The 17,173-nt window shown below is 38.8% G+C and overlaps 1 protein-coding gene across 1 annotated transcript in view; it reads left to right on the forward strand.

Annotated features, from left to right (window-relative positions):
* The window catches only part of TBCK (TBC1 domain containing kinase), an 82,364-nt gene that overhangs the window by 9,055 nt on the left and 56,136 nt on the right, over positions 1–17,173 (forward strand). The window contains exon 3 of the mRNA XM_081876755.1: positions 14,496–14,610. Coding sequence (XP_081732881.1) covers positions 14,496–14,610 — 115 coding nt within the window. The remainder of the gene's footprint in view (positions 1–14,495; positions 14,611–17,173) is intronic.

Genomic DNA, 17,173 nt, shown 5'->3' on the forward strand with positions numbered 1-17,173 from the left:
CCTTGTCATACCATAAATATGCATGCCAACCAAACGCATTGTCAAAACCTTCCAGATCTAGTACATCAGTGTCTTCGAGAAGCAGCCAATCTTTCAACCAGCAGAAAGCTGCTGATTCATAGTACAGCCTTAAGTCTGGCAGGGCAAAGCCCCCTCTTTCTTTCGCATCAGTTAATATTTTAAACTTAATTCTGGGCTTTTTGCCCTGCCAGACAAATTTAGAAATATCTCTCTGCCACTTCCGGAAACACTCTGTTTTGTCCACAATCTGTAATGTTTGAAATAAAAAAAGCATTTTCGGCAATACATTCATCTTTACAGCAGCAATTCGGCCTAACAAGGAAAGTTTCAGTCTTGTCCAACTTTCTAAGTCTCTCTTAATTTCTGCCTAGCATTTCTCATAATTATCTTTGAATAGACTCAGATTTTTTGCTGTTATATTTACCCCTAGGTATTTTACTTTTTTAACCACGTTCAACTCTGTCTCTTTCTGAAACCGTTCTGACTCTGTAACTGTCAAATTTTCCCCCAATAGCTTAGTTTTCTGCTTATTTAACTTAAATCCCGCTACCCGACCAAACTCTTGAATCAATTGTAATACTTTTTTCGTGCTAGATTCTGGCTCCTGAAGGGTCAAAACTAGATCATCTGCAAACGCTTTAAGTTTATATTGTTTCGCTCCGACCACTGTATTTTAAACTTTCAAATCATTTCACAAACTCTTTTCATTGCTTTTTGTAATTCTAGCAACCCTGTAATGTAAGTGAGTATTGTTTTCTCCTTTTGCTAGGTGAGGGGGTGTTGAAGCTGAGAGATAGTGGCAGAAGCAACATTTGAATTGGGGATTTGTAGCTTTGTCTCTTACCTGGGAGTAAACTCTATTGAACTTCATAGCACTTGCTTCTTAGTTTCATATACAGGGTTTCACTTTTAGGCACTGAGTTATGTCAGCTCTCGGGGATGCTACTAAGTCCAAAATAATGTTTTCGCCCAACCTATATCAAAATGTTGTACTGTCTATCTAAAGTATCTCCAAAGTGAGTTTAATGTTAGCAGTTTGCCTTCATATTTTTTCCTGAAGCATTATTTGAATGTCCAGTCCTTTAATTCCCCCTTTGCCCAGCAAGGTAAAAGACTGAAAGCTTTTTCTCACCTATCTTAAGAGAAATGCCCAGCCAGTGGCAAGTTTTTATGGAAGCATAATTTCTAAAAAAATAAATAAAGCCCAAATCAGAAATGTGCCTCCCTCAAGGCTTTTTGTGTGTTTTTGTGTGTATTTCTCAAGCCAGCATATGCAGCAAAATTTCGAGTTCATACTATGCAAAAGAGAAGCTGTTTCACCTCAGGGATACTTTCACTGAGACCAACTGAAACATTTCCCATTGTTTTTCAGTTAATTAAAATTGACATCTTTTTGTTTCTGTCATAAGACCTTTCAATAGCCAGAAATAATTTAAGAAAGAGCAATTCCCAGTTATGCTATTCAATCCATCTCCGTCAATTAGCTTTGTAGGGAACTATTTGGGGTCCTCCCCCCTACTTGTTTTGATTATATTAGCTCATGATAGAACAGGTTTTATACCCAAAGTTGATATGCATGCTATTGCAATTAATTTCACAAACTGTTATGGAATGGGAGAAGCTGTCCTTATGGTTTATAGATTAATTCTTCTTGCACTTGCCAGGAAATAAGTCCTTTGCACCTGTACCACAAGCTGATGTCAAGTCAGCAGGAAATCTTCTATTAGGCTGTTGCTGAAACTGAAGATATACCATGGGTGGACGGTCCATCTTTCCATGCATATTGCAAAACAGCAGGCTATACAGCTGTCTGATAGTTATTTGCAGTTAATCTTATGAAGTCATGCATCATTATACCGATTACATATGAGGTAACGTTTGCATAGGTGTTTCGGCACAGTTCTGTTTTTGAGTCCACGAGAACCGTCCTCCTTTTTCTCCCCCTTTTCCATATGGTGGTGATATTCCACTAGGACACTACTTTAGAAGAGCTTATCAGAATTTCTAACTCCAAAGTTAGATATCTGAAATAGTTACGCTACATTTGGCTTCTCTTGTAACTCAGTCAGGAAGCTAAACATTCCACAGAAACACTGCAGCACGCTTTTCTGTTATGATCTCTGTGTATCCCCAGATGGATACATTTTGGATAATGGAAACCTTTTGTTAACCGTAATGATCTTCAAAGCCTCTTGAGAGTATATTATTACCTCTACCATACGTTCTCGGCAACCTTGTTGAAATAACCTGGGCAACAGTATAGGTATAGTTGTAGAAGGTGAAATGTTAGCAGAACACTCACCCCCACGAACACTGGGAAACTGATATAACCACTTCTCAGTAGGTGTCAGGATCTAAAACATTTGGTTTAGAATAAAGAACTTCAAGAATTAGACCAAGGCTGTAAGCCTATGCATGCTTACAAGAGAGTAAGCCCCAGTGAACACGGTGGGTAAGCATGCATTGCATTTCACAGTAAATCATGGACAGCTTGGTTTTCTTCTGTCTGCATCTCAAATGAACTTAGGGCACATCTGAGCTGATAGGATTCCTGATAGTACTATAGCCTCTTAAATGTGTTCATTGGAGGAGGCTTATTGGTTTCTTAGTCTGTTAGTTTTTTTGTTATATATTTTGTGTTCTCATTTCTTGTTCATAAGAGTAACTGCCATATATGTCTGTCTGTCTACATAGCAAAAGATTTTCATTTAACATTTATTTGTTCAAAGTACAAGCAAATAAACTGGATTTTTCATTCTAATTAGAATATTGGTTTCAATTGAAATTCAACAACCTTATTAAGTTCTAGCTAGTGTCATGCAACACAACCCTGTTTCTGTTTACTCAGAAGTCTGACTAGGCTCCATGAGGCTTGCTTTCTAGTAAGTTTGTCGAAGATTGTAGCCTTAGTGGTTTTACAACTTTGTAAATTGCCTGCCTTTGAATTCTAGTTTTTCTAGTCAGAGGTGCAGAGTCCTACAAGCTACCTTTTAAAGCTGTTAGTTGAGAAATGTTTTCTTCTGAACACTGAAAATAAGCACACATACCATTCTGTTATTATTTTTTCACGTTATACTTTAAAATGCCCTGCTTTCCTTTTTGAAGCCTTTTGCAATTTTACAATCACAAAAGCCAACAGATGGAGTATTTAGATGGCTTTTGGCACCTGCATTATGCATTTTGAATTGTTCTGAATTCGTGAGCAGAGTGGTCATAGTATGTCTTCAATAAAATATAGTTGTCATATGTTTCAGAGGTTATGGTTTTGAAAAATTACCAGTGAACCATCAGAGAGATACAAAGGTATAATATGTTATACATAGACCCTTTGATCGGAAGCAGACTCTGTCTGCAGCTGTTTACTAGCTTGGTGGAAAACATGATCCGACTCGGATGAGTAGGTTTTATTTGCTCTTATTAAACTATTGTCTACTCCATGTATTAGATGTCTTTGTTCCATCCTCTGCTATAAATGCATTACCGTTTGTATTGTGTTCTAAAATCAAACGGGAGGTAGGCTTTATATGAAAAAGGTTCTCCAAAGGGTAAACATGTAGCTTATAAAAAAACAAAATAAGATGAGGAAAGGGCTAAGAGGAAGGCAAATGTTTTCCAGCAACTGAACACTCATATGATTCCAATTCAGAAGCAGCCATTGATGCAGCTTCAAGGGTTGTGTGTGTGGTGCTTTCATTTGGAACACTGAAGAGGCCTTTGGCCCTCTAAATGATGTTGAGTCTTCAGGTCCGCGGTTGACCCTAACCATTGGTTACGCTGACTGGTGCTGATGGGAGCTGGACTCCAGAAACATCTTGAGAGTGACAGGTTCTCCTACTCTGTTTTAGCTAATGAGATGAATATGTTTAGGTTGGATTAGGAGATTGGAGTCTGTGGAAAGTGAGCTCGTTTTGAGTAAAATCAAGTTTTGGGGGTGACACAGTTGAGTAGCTATTTCTAAAATAATTCTTTTGAAAATACTGAATACTGTATGTCTCTCAGTAAAAGAAGCATTAAGGAGAAAGGGGCATAGCTCAAAATGCAGTCTTTCTGGGTTAAAATACCTTTCTACAACACCTTTCTGGAACTAATTATTATGTTTTCATTCTTACAATATAAACATAATTTAAGTGTTGCTGCTACGGATGTAGAAAAGTGCAACCAGTCTGAGCAAATAAGCTAAAAAGCAAGGGAATATTAAAATAATGGGAAAGTGTGGAAGTAGGTAATCAAGAAACTTCTTTTAAAAAACACACAACTATTTGTCACAATCAAGTATAACAACATATATATAGTTAGGTATTTGTTTATTTCCATTTTAATCCTTTCCCAGTAATTCATTTCCAAAATAGCATTTATTGGTGTGAAGTCATGAAGCAAAATAAATCCATTAGTCATGTCTTGTTTATGCACTATCCAATACTGCTTTTCTTAATTAGTTTGAATTTTTAGTAAATATAAAATGGGAGCTGAAGCTGGTATGCAAAGTAATTCAATCTATAGCAGAAGGTGTTAATGTAACAATAAACGTTACCACTTGCTCTGAGCCAGCCTGGAGGTCATGTAAAATCACATTTTGTTTTGCTGAACCAGAATTCTCACGCCCAAACCTGAGCCAGCTAACAGGTTTTGTGACTAGGATCTGAAACCATAGTTTTAAGTTGGTTTACAAAGCATGCAGTAAGCCTTTGAATGCCAGTTATTGGGAATCAGAGGTAGGGAGAGTTGTTGTTAGGCTCATTCTTCCTGAATACTCATTTCCATCTCTTCCTGCCCCCAATAAAAAAACAGCATTCTGAGTCCCCTATCTTTTCAGTCCTCATTGATTTTGGGAGGGTATTTTTTTGGTATTTCTGCAAATATTGGGGTTCCCGCACACCTGTTTATACTACCCTCTGTTTGTGGATGGTGCCATTTTGGTTATATAAGTAAGGATCCTCACTCAGATAATGAGTTTGCTGTTGGAATATGTGATGGTGATTCTTCAGAGCCTTGACAAACCTCTTGGAAGACTGTTGCACCATGAAAATGGAAGCAAGCTTGATGTTGAATGCTGAGCAGACAGGAAACAAAAGCAAGCAGAGAATGGAGACTATTTAAAGAATATATAAGATTATATTGTAAAAATGACGTTATCCTAGCAGAACTGAATGATACTTGTATATAATAAACAAATGGAATAAATATACTAGAAAAATATACAGGAAAAGTTATAAAACAAACTGTGCGATAAAATTAAGACAATAGAAAAAGTACAACGAAAATGATTGGAAGTTTCAGAAGACTTTATTAGAAAAGACAGGATGTTATAACCAATATTCATTTCTCATTGTTAACTCTCCTTTATTTTTATTTTTTTTTCTTTATCTTTTTTCTCTTATATTTTCGTGTTTAATTTTGCTGTAACTATTTGTAACATATATGTAAGATGATATTTTAAATCAATAAAGACAAATTTTAAAAAAGGAAACAAAAAGGGAAAAAAAGCAAGCAGATCTAGACCCCAGCTGGCCTGCTGCACACTTGGAAGCTTAAGCTACTCTGTGGAATTTAAATTACAGTTACATATCACAAACCATGATTTCACAGAGTGTCTGAGTCCAGCCATTATGCCCCTTATCATAAAGGACATCATTAATTTCTTCATAGTGAAGAAGAATTAGGATAATTTGCAGCATGTTCATTTGCAAACATTGATCCAGATGATTTTGCTCACATCTTCACATACACTTCTGTAGCATGCCTGATCAGCTACTTCTTTTGCTTGAATACAGATGTCGTCTTTGCTTGTTTGCAAAAGCTTTTAGTCCCCAAACAGACTATCTATTAAATAATGCTTACTTGGTGCGTTAATGCCTTGCCCTACTTTTCCTGTGTCTTGGAAGTTTCTGAAATAAATGGCCTTGTTCAGAAGTAATACTTGCCTAGCGTTTAGAGGAGGGGTAGGCAAAGTGGTGCCTTCCAGATGTTGCTGAACTGTAACTCTGTTGACCATGGGCCATGCTGGCTGGGATTGGTAGGAATTTGAGTCCAACAACATCTGGAAGGCACTGGATCAGTGACCCCCAGTTTAGAGTTTGGAAAATCATCTGTTCCCTCACATACACAACCCCCCTTCTAAAGTTCAACATTCCTTGCCAGTTTAAGTGAGCCCTAGAATGTTCCTAAATATATACTTTGAGAACCAGTTTAAGAGTGCCTCAGGTTGGCATGTAAATGTTTGCACTAATGCCAATCCAAGAAAGGGCAGGGAAGAAATAGAGGTTTTCCACAACATAAAAATCAGTTTCAGAACAGCCAAAAAGATTACATTGCAAAGACCTTCCTTAATAATAATTATTCTTTTTTTAAGTTTACAGCCAGTGAAAGGAAGAGGAGCCTGTTAGATCTCACCAGGCAGGAGAGCTCCCCTTTTAGAAAGTCCTGTTCCTAGTTTCTGCCACCATATTTCCAGTAGAGATGGGCCAAAGAATCTATTTGATCTGTAAGGCCACCGGTCACTCACCTGACTTTGTATCAGATGCCTTAGAGTGTGCTTTGATTTTTTTCCCCCTTTGCAATTGTGGCTTGCATTTGGCACTGTTGGTACCACATGTCAAGCAATGCTGCTGGGGTCAGATCCATGCTTGAGCTTCCAGTTGGAGCTCTTGACTGAATCCAGTGTCTGCTGAAAGCATTTGGTGCCAGATTTACAGAGTGTCAAATGCAAGCCATGTTTGTAAAACAACTGTTTGGCAGATTTAACTTCAATTCACTGTTCTGGCAGGGTGTCAGATCCACCTGATATGATAAATAGATGATTAGAAGGCTTACAATAAGGAATGCACCTACTTTCTTCCATGCTCACACACAGACGTGCACATAACATTCCCTTGGGCACAAATCACTTTTTCCGTCCTCCATCAGCATTCGCTTGCTTGGGAGCTGATCAGAGCAACTCTGCCGCTGAGAGTTTGATATATGTGTGTCCGTGTGCATTTGCGTGCATATGTCTGGGAAAGGAACTGGAAGCTCCCCCTTTGCCATATTTCTTTCATCTCTTTTTGGTAACAGATAATGTGCTGCCTCTGTGCTTTGACCAGAACTCTTAATTTCTGATTGTGATTGTCTGATGACATTCTGTCTTGCAGTGCTAACCATGACAATTACAGTTAGAACTTTCATGGTCATTCTCTGCAAGTCTTTCTCTCCCCCACCTCCCAACCAATATTTCTGTGCTTTTGACTGATAGGGCCTTTGGAGTAGGGGACAACGGGAAGGGAAGGATTTCTAAATAGCTGAATAATTGAGATACTGTGAAAGATGAGATAGGAGAAAGATGGAGGTTAGTTTTGCCTATGGAACTGGCTTTTGAACTGGGCTTTATAATAGTGAGAAAATCCATTATCTCATCTTTGAAATCACTTTTTGTTTTGTTTTTTCCTGTGGAAGTCCTACACTAGATGTTCCTTTTCTCCTTTTCATTTTACTATGCATATCAAATTGAATTTGACTTGCTAAAAAGAGGGGGGAGGACTTAAAGTATTTTAATAAGTTTCTACTCAGTTATTGTCATCTGTTGAAATGGTGTGTTGAAACCCAGTGCATAAACCTGGTGGCCTGCTATGTCAGCATTTTTTCATGGCTTTACATTTTATTAAATCAATATATTCCTTTTGGCCTTGCTATCAAGGAGGAGGCTGTAAGACAGATTTTGTGATTTGCACAAACTTAAGCTGGAAAACAGTATACAAGGTCACTATGCAATATTATTTATATTTTTAAGGAAAGAAAAATAATGATGAAATTAATTAGTAATTTCCTGTCAGGAACTCTTTAGGGGGGGGAAATACATCGAGAGGATAATGCTAATAATATGAATGACTTGGTTTTTTAAAAGAATTGCAGCTGAAAAAGCACAAAGAAACCCAAAGACTTGCTTCCAAATATTTTAAATATCTCAGAGTGGCTCTAGGGGGCAATTTGTATTCTCCAAAGGTCTTTACTCTCCTGCATGAAAAAGGTGTGGGTTTTTGGTAACAGTTCTTGATAAATATCATTGTTGGTTTTAATGGGAAGATTGTATTACTTCTGTGGTTGTTGGTTTTGTACAAAGCATGATCAGGATCCAAAGGGTTGTGAGCCAAACATCTTGCACAATTTCACATGTGTGAGAATTGAAGCAAGAAACTTACCTTAATGTTAAGCAATGGAACGAATAATTAGCATGTTCGATCATTAAGCTTGTGTATAAAAATTGGACCAAAATCTTTTCGTGAACCTCAGTTTTCCTTTCATGGGCCTGTATGTATTAATTACATTTAAATAGAAATTTAAAATTACTGTAGCTCAGAAGTAGGCCTCGGGGTCAATCCTTGACAACTCTGGTTAAGACTTATTATGAAGGACCCCCAACTAAAACCCTGGATAACAACTGCAAGTCGTGGCCAACAGTACCGAGCTAGATGGATCAGTGTTCTATCTCCAAATATAAGGCAGCTTCTTCATGCGCCAATGCCACCCAGCCATGGAGGCAGGGATGGGGTTGTATTTTGGAGCAATGGAAGCAACTGCTACCTTTGTACAGTATGCCACATTCCAACCACACAAAAGTCCCATTCCTTACCCACGAATCATAATAACAGTTGGTGGATTTATCATCTGTGAATTTGCTTAGTCCTAATTTTATCTATCCTAGTTTTTTAATTTTCACCCCACTTTCTCCCCTGTCATTTCCATTAATTGTTTGTTTTAAACAAAATAACAAAGGAACATGTGGCATCTTGAAAGGCTAACAAAGGTTATGTCATAATAAAATTTGCTGTTGCAAGGCTCTTGGTTCTTTTTGCTGCAAAAGTCCCAGGTTCAATCTTTGGCAAGGGCTTGGGAGAAAAAAAACACAATTTTCTCAGTGTAAGCAGTTATGAGCTAGATGGATCAGTGCTCAGACTCATATACAGTGGTACCTTGGGTTACAGATGCTTCAGGTTACAGACACTTCAGGTTACAGACTCCGCTAACCCAGAAATAGTACCCCAGGTTCAGAACTTTGCTTCAGGATAAAAACAGAAATCACGCAGCAGCAGCAGCAGCAGCAGCGGGAGGCCCCATTAGCTAAAGTGGTACCTCAGGTTAAGAACAGTTTCAGGTTGAGAATGGACCTCCAGAACGAATTAAGTTCTTAACCTGAGGTACCACACTATATGATCCTCATCAAATTCCTTTCACAGTTTCCAAATGCCATAAAAAGACCATAAAAAGATTTCTTCTGGATCTGACCAAAGACCCATTCAGCCCAGCATCCTGATCTTTTAGTGGCTAACCAGTTTCTTGTGGGAAGCCTGCAAGCAGGACCTGAGCCCAAGAGGATTCTCCCAATTTTTGATTGCCAGCAACAAATTGGAAACAGGAGAATATATATATATGAAAATATATATATGATATTTATTGAAATTTTCCAGAATAATACATTATAAAATAACAAAAAAGAAACAAAAAAAATACAAAAAAAAGAAAAAACAACTAAAAAACACATAAAATTTCCCTTTACCTATTTTCTTTTAACTTATTTTCCGGACCTCCTCATACCTCCCTTTCTTATATTCCAATTCAAATTATAAATTCAGCAAATCCTCACCATTCGTTTTTACTTAATTCAAAACCTTATTTTCCATATCTCTTAAAGCATTACAGCTGGAAACCACTTAATTTCTGTCCAACATCATTCTAACATTCATTAATTTTACAATATTTCTGCAAATAATCTTTAAACTTCTTCCAATCTTCTTCCGCCGACTCTTTTCCCTGGTCTCGGATTCTGCCAGTCATTTCTGCCAATCCCATATAGTCCATCATCTTCACCTGCCATTCTTCCAGAGTGGGTAGATCTTGTGTCTTCCAATATTTTGCGATGAGTATTCTTGCTGCTGTTGTCGCATACATAAAAAAAGTTCTATCCTTCTTTGACACCAATTGGCCAACCATGCCCAGGAGAAAGGCCTCTGGTTTCTTCAAGAAGGTATATTTAAATACCTTTTTCATTTCATTATAAATCATTTCCCAGAAAGCCTTAATCCTTGGGCACGTCCACCAAAGGTGAAAGAATGTACCTTCAGTCTCTTTACACTTCCAGCATTTATTATCGGGCAAGTGATAAATTTTTGCAAGCTTGACTGGGGTCATGTACCACTTGTAAATCATTTTCATAATATTCTCTCTTAAGGCATTACATGCCGTAAATTTCATACCGGTGGTCCATAACTGTTCCCAGTCAGCAAACATAATATTATGTCCAACATCCTGTGCCCATTTAATCATAGCAGACTTCACCGTTTCATCCTGAGTGTTCCATTTCAGCAGCAAGTTATACATCTTTGACAAAACCTTAGTTTGGGGTTCTAACAATTCTGTTTCTAATTTCGATTTTTCCACCTGAAATCCAATTTTCTTGGAAACAGGAGAATATATATAAAAGGCATCAAATTCTATATGAATGGTTTAAAAACCTTTTCTAAAAACTCATCAGGCAAGATGAAAATGAATGCGAAAGGCCTGAAAAAAATTAAAAAGGTATTTGCCTAGCTCCGAAATTGACACCCACGTTTCGAATCTACATTGTGATGCCTTAAAATCTGGCTTTAGTGTGAGTTGTGAAAGTGAATAGGTCTGGTAGTCAGTTGCGGCTGCATGCAAATGAAGTGAGACTCTGCAGTCTGGGAGTGTTTTCTTCCATATTATATATATTAACCACAGTCTCCTTGATAAAGCATTCTATTTACGATGGCTAATAAAAATATTGAGGAAAACTCTGCAGTGTTTGCTTGTGGTATGTAATCAAATCAGGATGGGGTACATCAGTGTGTTCATCAGTGGCAGAAGCTACTGAAGCCTTAAGGTCAGGTAGAGCATCTCTGCTGAACTGTGCAAAGTGTTCCGTTCTAATAATTTCTGCAACCTGAAGAGGAGATTATGGTGTGCTGGATACACTAATGGTCATCCTTACCAGACTTCCTTTCACTGTAAGAGATGCAACTTCTTTATTTTTTATGAACATCTCCTGCAGACGCAAAGATATTTGCATTATGTGGTATTCCACTAGTTCCAGTAGCTGGTTATATTTTGAAAAACCTCTTTTCCCACACTTCCCAAGCAGATAGAATTCTTTTTTAAAAAATGGATCTGTTTCAGTAACAGTGAATGAACAGACTACCATGCCACCAATCAAGGAGAGTCACACCTGAAAAACTTGGCAGAATCAAACTGAGAAAATAATACACCTATCTTTTTAATTTGCCACCTTGTTTATCATCAAAAAATTAATTCATCTATAAATAGAAATTGAATTGAAATGAAAGCCATGGAGCCTCCAAGGCACTGGAGGCTGGACACATAGCTGGCCAGCTCTGCATTACACAGTTTATTCCCGATTTAACGAGGTTTCACCCTTGCAAATCTCCAGCTTAAAATTCTGTTTGGATGCACGTTGGGTTTGGCCTTGGTTTAGCCATAAAGCTGGAAACGGAATCCGAAGAATAGATAAACACACAAGTGAGAAAGCTGCGCTTGTCTCTACAGCCATTTCCACAGCCAAACCCAACAAGTGGTTCAAGAGAAAGAGAGGAAAGTGAATGTGAAGTTCTGGCTGTGTACGCTTGTCCCTCTCACACACACCCATTTTTTGGAAACTGGTCAGAACTTGAAAAAAAAATGTACATTCTGGCAAAGCAAAACAGACCGTTACAAGTTTACCGCACACTTACTGCATGGAGGGAGAGGGTGTTTTTGTGTGGGTTTTTTTTTTAAGACCCACCATTTTTTATGGAGAGCTCACTTGCCACAGTTCAGTATCCGTCACCTTCTCCTTTGGACCCTTTCATCTTTGAAGCTAATTCTAAGCCTCTTACCCCTTCCTTTTTCACAACCCCCTGTGCACTCACATTTCCCCTTTTCCCTTCCACCCTCCTCTGCACTTTTCTCAACTCTTCCTTGTACATAGATCACTCTCATTTCCATGCCTTATCCTCTCCCCTATTGTGGAACCCACTTTGCGCGCGCACACACACATGCCATTATGCCCTTCACTCCCTTTTTGTATGCATCTGCTCTGCAGTATTTGTTATTTATTTATCTAACAGAATTAGTATACTGCTTAATCATCCATTACCTCTAAACGGTCTGCACCGAACCTGAAAAATACAAAGCACTCAATCCCAAGGTTAGATTCTTATGAGGTAAGTGTAAGGTCACTTTCTTGTCTCTTGGTTAGGAATGGGGCAGAAATTTGATTTAGGTCACATTTACCTAATCTGCAGGCTCTGAAATTGTATGCAAACCAAAACGCAGCAATCCCTTGAAATTCCCGCTTTTCTGAACTTTGCAATGCAGTTCTCAGCCCTCGTGATGTGTACAAAAAAATGCATATGTTAGTGTAAATTGTTAATAAAGGTGCATATGTTTTTGAGAATAACATACCAAAAGGCACTCTTTTAGGGAAAATTGCTTTGCAAGATAATGTGTGTATTAGGCAAAACTGTGTGCATATAATATATTAGAACTCCACATTAAAATATTGGCGGATTTTCATCAGGACTTTAAAAACACACACCCAAAAATGATGTGGAAATCTGGGGAATTGAATTTAAGAATGGGGAAATGAGAAAGGGAAACGTTTGTTCATCCTCCCTTGTAGCCCCTGCCACTCTTAATGGGCTTCTATTTGCGTGCGCTGAGAGAAAAAATGTGGGCTATCCTTTGGTATGAATTTCGAATGGTCAGAAGCATTAGGGATTCATTTAGCATTTCAGACTAAAAAGCATTTTCCAAACAGCTGAGGGTCCCTGTTAAAGAAGATGAAAGCAAATTATATCCCTTCTGCTTCATTATGTAAATTTGCAGGAGGATTTTTTTTAAAAAAAAAATTCTTCTGACCACCAGCTGCATCCAACATCACCAGCTTAGATTCTTCTTACAAGTTCGGTCTGTATTAGTATTGTCTTGGGGCTGGAAGGAGAGGAGGGTCTTTTTCTTTAGTGTGTTCATCCAGTGGGCGTAATTATGAACTCTGAGGGGGATAATTAAAAAGTCCACATTTTTTAAGTACTCTCATCCAGTAAAGCGTCCATTGATGTATATGGGGCATTTTGTTCCAGAAGTAGTATGACTCTGCAGACATTTCTGCATTCAATTAGGGTTGTTTCATGTTTTGGAGTCTTGTGCAAACAAAAACAGTTAGACACATTTTTAAAAAAGGAAACTTCAGAGTCGTCCTGTCTGCTTATGTCATCCCATATTTTCCTCACAGTAATTACTGATAGAATTCTAAACTTAAGTATTCACAGGGAGCGGAATAGTATAAAAACGATGGTTTCTATTCCTCAGTTTGCAGAGGTCTTAGCATGCATTAATTTTCACCTGTCCACTGAGGACTTCGTTGCAAACCTAAGAGAGATGGTCATATTGCCTTCCCCATAGCACAAGGAGATCCTCATGTAATGTGTTTATTACATGCTTTACTTTAATAGTTAAAGCAATTGTTACAGTTTAAACTGTGGGAGTATAGAGTTGGCTCTGTATAGGGTTTAGCATTTAATCCTGAATTTCTGCTTTCGGGTGCTCTGACTTTTATAGTGCAAAGATAATCAGAGGAGGCCCTCTAGTGTTTCAGTGAATTACAGCTTCTCACATTCACATTTTTCTGATTCTCCACTCTGGAGATTGAACAAAAAATCCAGTGGATTTAAGACCCCTGGACCATACGACCCGACACCTACACTTAACTGTGTTTTGTTAAATATAACTCAGGCTGCAGTCCCATATACAATTATTTGAGTTTAAGCTACATTGAACTTCTACTTCTAAGAAGAAACATATACTGCCAGTGGCACTCCAACTGATAATTTTAACTTAGGTAAGGAGACCAGGAGAGCAAGTTAACCTAATATTTATTCAAAGATAGATAAATGACAAACTATGCAAATTTTGTATGCATTTGATTTGAAAAAAACACATTTCTGTGATCATATTGATATATTCTTTAAGCTGAGGGTTGTATCGCAACCTATGGAGAAGTGCAAGAACTAAAGAATATGTTCTGATCTGTGTATTAGTCTGGGAAGTACGAACCAGATCTACTCACTTAAAAATGCAGACCAAACAAAATCCTTGTGAATCTTTAGCTCTAACTAGTTTCACTTCTGATACTGATGCCTGCAGGAAGTTTCCAGGCCTGTGAGAATCCTCCATATGGTTGACCTCCTATGACACATCTTAAAGGATACAAAACTCGTTTGAACCTATAAACAGCACCATTCTCTTGTGAACCCAGCAAACTCGCCTCTAGGCTTTTATTATGCTTTCCCGTCTACCTCTATCCTGTCTGCTTAATTTGGATAGTAACCTTTGATCATGTGGGGAGAATTATGAGTGGCTAAGATCAGCTGAAAATATTGCTTCAGGCCAAAATAACTGAAACAGACTATTTTCTTACCATTTCGCTGCAGCCCTTTTAGGATTTCATGTATCGCCTATGAAGTGCTGCAGGGCTTGCAGTACATGAACAAGCATGGAATAGTCCACCGTGCACTTTCACCTCACAACGTCCTCATGGATCAAGAGGTATGGCTAGAAGATTTTGTTTTTGCTGTTGGTCTGCATCCTTTGTCAACATCGATGTAATAAGAACTTCGTTTGAAATCTTTTCGAAAGATACCTCTCTTATAAAAGCAACATTTTGCATTTAAATGCAAGGTAAATTCTTACTTTCATATTTTGCACAGTTTTGTCTATATGGCACTCTTCCCCCATGTAAATGGAAGATGCACATCTACCTTTATCTAAAATGGAACCCCTTTCCTAGACACGAATGCAGTGACTTCATTTGGATGTCATGAACCATTGTTTATTGTGATGGTAACAAACTTAGGTGAAATTCAATTTTGCTTAGCAGATCGTCTAAATCCAGACGCATGGTTTAGCTCTTCCAGACAAACCCAAGCCATAAACCATCATGCAAACCTTAGTTGTTTTGCTGAAACTGTTTTATTGCTGCTAATAGAATATTTTTAGACATTTTAGCATTTTAAAGATTTGTGGTTTTATGGTTTGTAATTATCCAGTGAATGAATTTTATGTTTGTAATACTTTGTGGGTCTTCTCGAGATTTAATCTCTGGAAGTTGGCTTATAAATTCTGGGATAAATACACACATAAATAAATGGGAATATAATTAGGCAGGCTTCCTGAAAAATATTTTCATTTCACAAATTTGAGACTGCCTTTCACATGTATTCTAGCGTTCAACAGAAATAAATGTCTTCAGCTACACAGCTGGGAAACTTTGTCGAGAACGACAGCTCTTACCTTTTCATCTTACAATGGTGTTCATTGAAAATCTTCTGCATGGGACATAAAAGTTTTGTCTACAAATGTTGGCAATTTGGGTAGAGGGAAAGCTGAAGCAAGACTGAGCAATGTTCTGAAATACCACGCTTAGGTCCACTTTGCACATAACACTGAGCCACACCACAACTTATCAAAAGCAAAGAAACGTGCTGGTTCCTGGACCGAAGATTGCAGGTGCACTATGGTTCTGCACTATGCAGAGCTAAGCCATGGTCTGTCTTAGTGCTACATCCTAACTTGATTTTGTGGTTTGCCTGTGGGTTTGGATATAATGCTCAGCCAGCAGTGGGGAACATTGGGTCCAGGAGCTGAGGGCCACTTATCTGGACCGAGACACACCATAAGCCCGGGTTTGAATGCAACGCTAAGCATGGATGGGGAATATTATCCCCAGGGACCAAATATGGTCCTCTAGACTTCTCTTTTTGACCTTTGGGACTCTTCAAATGCATGCTCCCACACCAGCCATGCTCTAAATCCTCCTCAAGTGGTTTTCCTTGGTAAATGTGTCCTTAAACCATGAAAATGCTTTCTACTTGCCTGCATGGAGAGAAGTGTGTGTGTGTGTGTGTGTGTGTGTGTGTAACCCCATCCCCAATCTTTGCATGACTATACCTAGTAGGCTACTAGGTATTGTAGGAATATGCCAGGGGGTCCATGCAGCCCCTGAGATGAGACAAACCTCTCCGGGTGTCATCCTGAAGTTGCGCAGCTACGGGACGCCCATAATTCATCAGTCCTGGTACGCTCCAGTAACACATAGCAGATGCCTATGTGCACACACACTCAGCAGAGCTTAGCGGAAATAAAGTGGATATTGGTGTGCTCATTCTAAGCTTTTATTAAGCAGTATATACAGGACTATATACTTTTATGAAGCAGTATATACAGAATTGATGCTTTTTAATTATGGTGCTGGAGGAGACTCTTGAGAGTCCCATGGACTGCAAGAAGATCAAACCGATCTATTCTGAAGGAAATCAGCCCTGAGTGCTCAATGGAAGGACAGATCCTGAAGCTCAGGCTCCAGTACTTTGGCCACCTCATGAGAAGAGAAGACTCCCTGGAAAAGGGAGAAAGATGTTGGGAAAGATGGAGGGCACAAGGAGAAGAGGGCAAGATGGTTGGACAGTGTTCTCGAAGCTACCAGCATGAGTTTGACCAAACTGCGGGAGGCAGTGGAAGACAGGAGTGCCTGGTGTGCTCTGGTCCATGGGGTCATGAAGAGTCGGACACGACTAAACGACTAAACAACAACATATACAGGACAAAGTGATCATGGGATTCTCTTACTTCAGCTCCAAGAGAGAACAGAAAGTAAAAAGTACAAAAACACAACAGAGCAGAAGAGATAAGGCTAGCTTCCGTTCTCAGGCTTTCCAAGCCTAGAAAGTAAACACAGACATGTGATTGTAACACATCCAGCAACAGAGGAGTGAAATGCTAACAGGTATAATCTGTATTTGTCAGACCAATAGAGTTTGGGTGATTGTAGTCTCCTGAACAAAGGTAAGAGTCATATGTATTGTTCACCCACTTTTGCGTCTGGCCCTTCTTGGCATGCACTGACTGCCCTTCCCTGGTTGCCCACAAGGCAATGCAGGCCTAGGGCTGAAAGAGGTTCCCCCAGGCTAGACTGGTGACTGGGAGTGGCCGCCGGGACCACATAACACCGGTTCTGAGAGATCTGCATTGGCTCCCAGTACGTTTCCGAGCACGATTCAAAGTGTTGGTGCTGACCTTTAAAGCCCTAAACGGCCTCGGTCCTGTATACCTG

The sequence above is a fragment of the Podarcis erhardii genome, assembly GCF_964252035.2.
Source record: "Podarcis erhardii genome assembly, chromosome: 9".
Taxonomy (NCBI): Eukaryota; Metazoa; Chordata; class Lepidosauria; order Squamata; family Lacertidae; genus Podarcis; species Podarcis erhardii.